This window comes from Dendrobates tinctorius, unplaced genomic scaffold (genome assembly GCF_039654945.1).
Source record: "Dendrobates tinctorius isolate UK_male_01 unplaced genomic scaffold, ASM3965494v1 ptg000029l, whole genome shotgun sequence".
In the NCBI taxonomy this organism is placed as follows: domain Eukaryota; kingdom Metazoa; phylum Chordata; class Amphibia; order Anura; family Dendrobatidae; genus Dendrobates; species Dendrobates tinctorius.
In genome coordinates, this window is record NW_027361697.1 from 44,925,241 (window position 1) to 44,933,463 (window position 8,223).

Here is an 8,223-nt window from a genome sequence, read left to right on the forward strand (position 1 = left end):
AAACCAACAGGCCAGAATAACACTATTGGCCGAGCCTTGTGTTATTTATCTAATTCACATTCCCGATATGTCTTCAGAATCTGCATAGGGAGAAAAGTTTCACTCAATTACATTTTATTTTGGCATTTTTTTTTAATGATTATCACAGTTTAACATTGTTGTCTATTCCTTAGTCAAAATAAAAGCTGAAAAAAGTTAATGAACCTCTACCTTTCCTCTTCAGCACTGCATAGGTTCCTCACCATATAATACAAAATCTCAGACACAGAAACCATTATATAGAAACACAGACCCTAATCTGACAATTGGGACTGAAAGAGGGTTATAACCCTGTGAAGCTCCCTACAACATAAGAGCAAAGACACATGGAGCATATAAACCACAAAAAAAAATCTTTAATGGTAAGTATGCAAAAATATACACAACAATAATGTATCACAACAGATCAATAGATCACAGTTATTCAAATCAAGTACAAGGTGCACCAAATAAATAGTGTCACCCGAAGGCATGAGCACAGAAAAAGAAGCCTTCATATTAGATTATATAGAAGCACATAAAGTGCCAGTGCATGCATTCATAACAAAAGCCAAATTACCAATGGCAAACTCATATCACCATGTTAAGAGCAATTAGCGTAGTGCAAGTGCTTTAAAGTCAGTGACCAGCCGAGCAGCTACCTAGCTATTGGTGAATAAAGTCAGCTATTCAGGGCCGGATGGTCCATGAGGAAGCCGATCTGAAACATGCGTTGGGACACGTGTCACGCTCACAGTTGTGAGTACAGTTGAGAACCAATAATAAGTTGATGCTATTCACCGATTGCAACACTGGGGATGGTAAAAACCGACCCGAATCATGTTCTCTGGGGTCTCAAATACCCACAGTGCCGAGACCCCGGAGATTTTCCGGTGCCGAGGGCGCTATACCCTTATTTGTCAGCGACAGTTAAAAAGCGGTGCTGAGGAATAAGTAGCCTTAACTGCCACCATTAAAAGGAGTATCAGCGGTTGCTAAGGGGTTAACAACCCATGTGATGATCAAATGACCTTGAACTCACAAAGGTCCTGTCAGGACTCTTAAGGTGGAGATACAGTGGACATCCTCCCACTAAGCCCAGCACTTAACATAGCTTTTCAATTAACCTTCTCAGCATGTGGTGCTGGAGACTACTTCACTGACCACAGTATGCGCAGTGACACCTATAATAATAATAATCTTTATTTTCATTTAGCTCTAACATATTCCGCAGCGCTTTACAGTTGGCACACATTATCATCGCTGTCCCCGATGGGACTCACAATCTAAATTATCTATCAGTATGTCCTTGGAATGTGGGAGGAAACCGGAGTACCCAGAGGAAACCCACGCAAACACAGGGAGAACATACAAACTCCTTGCAGATGTTTTCCTTTGTGGGATTTAAACCCAGGACTCCAGCGCTGCAAGGCTGCAGGTCTAACCACTGAGCCACCGTGCTGCCCTAACCTATCTCTATATACCTATCTCCATACACTGTGCTAGTGACTCTGTCACACCTGATAAATGTCCAAACACTCATTGGTCAGATGCGATGATATTTTAGCTAGCATAATAATAATGGTTCTCCGCAGCACATCGCTATCTGTAAATAGTACGTGTGCCAAGAACAGCAATAGTCTATTTGCACAGAATGATCATATTAGCAGTAGTTCTGTGCACATAGAAGTGTGGTCCACCATTTTAAACAGTCTATTAAATGACCTCTTGCAAGTAGTCAACATGTGTAAGCTCAATATTATTCCATGTTTGCATACCAAAGATTTGCTTGTAGATAAATCCACAGTGGCTAGAGATAAGCAGATCAATCTGCGAAAGTTTGATTTAAAGTTGAATTTGCTATCACATCACCTGGTCTAGCATAGCCAGTAAGGGGGCTATCACAGCCAGTATGAAAAATGCGGGCCATCCAAGGTAGATAATTTTATACTTTTACTGTGTAGAGATAGTAGGGTTCATTCTACACCTAGGGATAAAAATACTTCTAATGTAAATGTGGTGCACTTCTTCAGTGCCAAAGCAGATTGAAAATGAGAAAGAGTGACTTGGAGGTCATCCCCTGAGGAAGAAGTGTTATGGACTTCGAAACGCGTTGGGAAATTAAAGGTCAATTTATCTACATGATCTGGATTTGATATTCTGTCTAGCAGCGCACATAAGTCCAAGAATTTTATTCCATAAGAGATTTACGTGGCGGTCACTGTGTGGACCGTTGGACGTGCAACAGGCTGACAAATTGATTCTATATGCTCGGTTCTCTCCTGGAAAGGATGAGTATATCTCTATATTGTCTTTTATAAATCACCCGGATAAGAATCTATTGCGCTCTTTTCTACCTATAGTTTGAATAATTTGGAGGTATAACATATTGCTGACAGCTAAAGATGACCAGATCTTTTGAAATTCTAATTCGATGACTTTACCAAAATTTGCCAGAAAATTAGATTTGCGATAAATGGGGAAGAATAGAGTGAGAGAGAACCCTGTTGACCAATATAACTAAAGCCCCGTCACACTAAGCGACGCACCAGCGATCCCGAGAACAATATCACCTCGTCAGGATCGCTAGCATGTCGCTACATGATCGCTGGTGAGCTGTCAAACAGGCAGATCTCACCAGTGATCAGGACCAGCGACGACGTGTCTAACAAGTGCACGCATCACTTAGTTACCCGCTGTGTACCCTGGATACCAACGTGCTCGCGCTGGGAGCTGTATCCAAGGTAAACAGCGGGTAACTAAGCGTGCGTGGCGCTTACTTACTCACTGTTTACCTTGGTTACCAGCTCCCACCGCGAGCACGCTGGTATCCAGGGTACACAGCGGGTAACTAAGCGACGCGCGCGCTTAGTTACTCACTGTTTACCTTGGATACAAGCTCTCAGCACCTGCTTACAGCGCTGGGAACTCGCTGATCGATGATCTCCCGCTGCCATACGCAGCAATGCCTGCTCGCGAGCGGGAGACCAGCAATCAAAAAATGGCCCAGGACATTAGAGCACGATCAGCGATACCCGGAGAGGGGGCCGATCACTGACACGTGTAAAACACAGCGAGATCGCTGGTGAGATCGCTGTTGCATCACAAAACTTGTGACTCAGCAGCGATCTCGCTAGCGATCACGCTTAGTGTGACGGGGGCTTTACTCTCTACTCTCTTGGAGAGAGAGGAACTTGCTGACCATAATACCTCACACTCTGCAGGAAAGAAAAACTTACCCAGTGACTCTGGAGATGGAAAACAACTCTGCCATATAAACTTTTCTGATCTGTGATGGCCCAGGTGTTGACCACCACTGTACAAGGTGGGATAATTCGCTACATGTCATAGCTGCAGGGCAATATGAGGCAACACAAAATGATAATAAGCTGCTCTCTAGTGCTTCAGTAGTGTAAGAAATGTTGCCGAGAATGTTTTTTAATTTTGCGAAGCACAAATTAAATCTCAAAATGTTCAAATTTATGTGAAACTGCAAATTTCACAAAATTCCAACCATCTCTACTGGCAGCATATCAGCAGATTCTGTCAGTATGTGTGTATCTGTTTACCTAAAATATGTGAGCAAATGTAACATATGTGTGAAAAGTATTTGATGTAAAAACTATTAAATAGTTTTTTCCCAAGTTGAGTTTTGGTAGCTTAAACCAGTGATTTTCAACCTTTTTTGAGCCGCGGCACACTTTTTATATGTAAAAAATCCCGGGGCACACCACCAACCAAAATGGCACAAAATGACACTAAAACAGTACATATTATACATATAGTTAATAATACAGATTCTAAATGTATTTTTACTCACTCAGTGTGAAACCTGGGCCTGTTTCGATAAACACAAAAGGGATATCCTGGCAGGAATGGTGGAAAGACACACACAAAGCTCTTCCTCAACAGTTCTCAGTCTCTCCCTGTTTTTAGTTTTTATCGCAGTCAAGCTTGAGAAGCCCAGCTCACATAGATATGTGGTCGAAAATGGGAGCAATGTCAAAATAGCTTTGTTGGCCAGAATGGGGAACTCCTTGGCAACAGATAACCAAAAACTGTGCAAAGGAAGATCAGCAAACTTTAGCTTTAAACCGCGGTCTTGCTTCAGTTCAATGAGTTCCTCTTGCTCCTTTAAAGTCATGTCCTTTCCAGCAACGGATAATGAGCTGTATGGGTCCCTAACCCAGTCAAGGCATTCTGTGAAGGTTGAAGAGAAATAAAACGATAACTTCTCCTCAAGAGTTTTCAAATGTCTGCCAATCACCTCGCACATTGCAGCAGTTTTATCATCATGCAGTTTCTCGGTGAGCGGGAACATCTGAAGGTTGCCACCCTGCACATGTTGCTGCCAGAGCTGCACCTTTAAACGGAATCTGTTCATTTTATCAGTGCTTGTAAGCAGGTTTTCATTTCAGCCTTGCATCCGTGTGTTTAGTTCATTCAGATATTGAAATATATCAGCCAGGTATGCCAGCTTTGCACACCACTCATCACTTGCAAGCAGCTTTGAATAATCGGACCTCTCGTTTGTCAGAAATATTTTAAGTTCCTCTCGCAACTCATACACACGGGCCAGCACTTTGCCGCGTGACAGCCACCTGGCCTCCGTGTGGAGCAATAAGATTTTATGTTCCGCTCCCATTTCTGTACACAAAGACGCAAATAAGCGACATCTCAAAGGTCGCGTCTTCACAAAGTTCACTATGCGCACAACATCATCCAACACAGGAGCTAGATCTGCTGGTAAGGTCTTTGCAACGAGGGCCTCACGGTGCAAGAAACAGTGGGTAACAAGAACATCTGGGTTTCTTTCTTTAACCCTACTTACAAAGCCTTTGATGCGCCCGACCATGGCTGCGGCTCCATCAGTGCAGACACCTGTGCAGTTTTCCCATGTAAGCCCACTTTTATCAAGATATTCCGATGTGACCTGGAATATTACCTCTCCTGTTGATTTTTCTGGCAGTGCCTTGCAAAATAGGAAGTTTTCTCTAATGGCTTCTCCATCCACAAAACGCACATTGGCCAACAGCTGACAATGTCCACTGATATCCGTCGACTCATCAAGTTGCAAGGCAAATTTCTTACTGATGCGCACCTTTTCCAAAACAACAGTTTTAATGTCCGCAGACATGTCATCAATCCGTCTGGCAATTGTGTTATCAGAGAGAGGCACTTTAGCTATCTCTTTGGCTGCGTCAGGGCCAAGCATCTCATTTATAATAGCTTTACAAGCTGGCAGTATAAATGTTTCTGCCACAGTGTGGGACTTTTTTGATTTAGCTATGAGTTCAGCAACAAGGTAGCTAGCTTTGAGGGCTCTCTCATTTACCTTTGTGCTTTTTCTCAAAAAAGTTGCCCCTTTCTCATTGTTTGTACGTAAGCGTACAAAATACTCCATCGGCTTGTTTTGAACGGAAGGGTGTTTCGTTTGGAGATGGCGTTTAAGCTTGCTTGGCACCATGGCGCTATTGGAAAGCTTCTCACCACACACCAAGCACAGTGGTGTTGGTGCTGTCGCATCCCCAGCAGAAGTAAATCCAAATGAAAGATAGCTTTCACTGTATTGCCTTGAGCTCACTGTCTTGTCTTTTTTCTTTTGTCGACCTCTCATACTAGGGCCTTCATCTGGGTTAGAATTGTGTCCAGGGTCCTGTTCGGCATTTGCCTTTTCCATTCTCAAATACTTCTCCATCACTGCTGAGATAGTGTGCGCAGCCACACACTAAAATAGAAGAGTATTACATTATCTGCCACACTTAAACTTTAAGTCTTAAAGGACCTCTGCCAGGCATATTTCACTCTTGAGGGCTTAAAAAGCAGCTCTTGTGGTGATAAGAAGTTGATTTAAAACCCCCAAGAGTGAACTTCGTGAGAGCTGTATGTGTGTAATAATGACTTATATTACTACGGTCTGCATTTCCTGCTTGAATTGACACTAGTGACGTAGCACTCAGCTTTCTCTATAAGTAGAATAGAGCCAGCTGCAAAGTGCTACGAGCTACGCCACTAGAGTCAATTCAAGCAGGACATGACTGCTGAAGACCGGCAAAATATCATTTATTATTCCACACATACAGCTCTCACGGAGTTCACTCTAGGGGGTTTTAAATCAGCTTCTTATCACCACAAGAGCTCATACATACAGTCCCATGTATTCCCATATACACTCACTGGCCACTTTATTAGGTACACCTGTCCAACTGTGTGGTAAGACTTAATTTCTAATCAGCCAATCACATGGCGGCAACTCAGTGCATTTAGGCATGTAGACATGGTCAAGACAATCTCCTGCAGTTCAAACCGAGCATCAGTATGGGGAAGAAAGGTGATTTGAGTGCCTTTGAACGTGGCATGATTGTTGGTGCCAGAAGGGCTGGTCTGAGAATTTCAGAAACTGCTGATCTACTGGGATTTTCACGCACAACCATCTCTAGGGTTTACAGAGAATGGTCCGAAAAAGAAAAAAAATCCAGTGAGCGGCAGTTCTGTGGCCGGAAATGCCATGTTGATGCCAGAGGTCAGAGGAGAATGGGCAGACTGGTTCGAGCTGATAGAAAGGCAACAGTGACTCAAATTGCCACCCGTTACAACCAAGGTAGGCAGAAGAGCATCTCTGAACGCACAGTGCGTCGAACTTTGAGGCAGATGGGCTACAGCAGCAGAAGACCACACTGGGTACCACTCCTCTCAGCTAAGAACAGGAAACTGAGGCTACAATTTGCACAAGCTCATCGAAATTGGACAGTAGAAGATTGGAAAAACGTTGCCTGGTCTGATGAGTCTCGATTTCTGCTGCGACATTCGGATGGTAGGGTCAGAATTTGGCGTAAACAACATGAAAGCATGGATCCATCCTGCCTTGTATCAACGGTTCAGGCTGGTGGTGGTGGTGTCATGGTGTGGGGAATTTTTTCTGGGCACTCTTTGGGCCCCTTGGTACCAATTGAGCATCGTTGCAACGCCACAGCCTACCTGAGTATTGTTGCTGACCATGTCCATCCCTTTATGACCACAATGTACCCAACATCTGATGGCTACTTTCAGCAGGATAATGCGCCATGTCATAAAGCTCGAATCATCTCAGATTGGTTTCTTGAACATGACAATGAGTTTACTGTACTCAAATGGCCTCCTCAGTCACCAGATCTCAATCCAATAGAGCATCTTTGGGATGTGGTGGAACGGGAGATTCGCATCAGGGATGTGCAGCCGACAAATCTGCGCCAACTGTGTGATGCCATCATGTCAATATGGTCCAAAATCTCTGAGGAATGCTTCCAGCACCTTGTTGAATCTCTGCCACGAAGAATTGAGGCAGTTCTGAAGGCAAAAGGGGGTCCAACCCCTTACTAGCATGGTGTACCTAATAAAGTGGCCAGTGAGTGTATATATACAGTCCCATGTAAAGTCATACATACAGTCCCACGTATATGAGCCACATAATTATCAGCATATACCATATATATATATAGTATATGAGCTGGCGCTTGTACTCCAGCCTCATGGCCATAGTATTTCTCATTGTACCCCTTTATATTGCAGTATATGAGCCACATAATTATCCCTTTCTTTTAGTAATATGCCCCATCATTATCCCCTTCTTTTAGTAATATGCCCCATCATTATCACCTTCTTGTAGTAATATGCCCCATCATAATCCCCTTCATGTAGAAATTGCCCATTCCACTACCTCCATCATTTCCTTCTCCCCACCACCCCATTATTGCCCTTTCGACAACCCCATCATTGCCCTCTCCCCACCACCGCCTTCTTATCACCCCCATCACCGCCTTCTCCATTGCCCTCTCCCCATCACCGCCTTCTCCATGACTCCCATCATTGCTTCTCATCACATCCATCAACTCACCTACACACGCACACAAACACACACCTCTCACCTAGACACACACACACACACACCCCTCACCTCTCCTCACCGGCAGCTTCCTCTCACTGGCACAGCAGCCGCGGGGCTGAATGATGATGTCATCCAGCCGCGCCGCTGACTGCTGTGTCAGGGAGGAAGCGACACAGGAACACGGGACTGCTGCCCCTCCGACCCGCCGCTCTGCTTGCCTCCACATGGCTAATTTGCATCGCATGTAAATTAGCCATGCGGACACGCGGCACACCCGACCATGTGTCGCGGCACACTAGTGTGCCGCGGAACACTGGTTGAAAACCACTGGCTTAAACAAT

At 44.3% G+C, this 8,223-nt stretch overlaps 1 protein-coding gene across 1 annotated transcript; it reads right to left on the reverse strand.

The window, feature by feature from the left end:
• Window positions 1–4,432: 4,432 nt before the first annotated feature.
• On the reverse strand, window positions 4,433–5,716 carry LOC141085742 (zinc finger BED domain-containing protein 5-like). The gene has a single exon (XM_073571277.1). The coding sequence runs from the start codon at window positions 5,714–5,716 to the stop codon at window positions 4,433–4,435; it is 1,284 nt and encodes a 427-aa protein (XP_073427378.1).
• Between the last annotated feature and the right edge of the window lie 2,507 nt (window positions 5,717–8,223).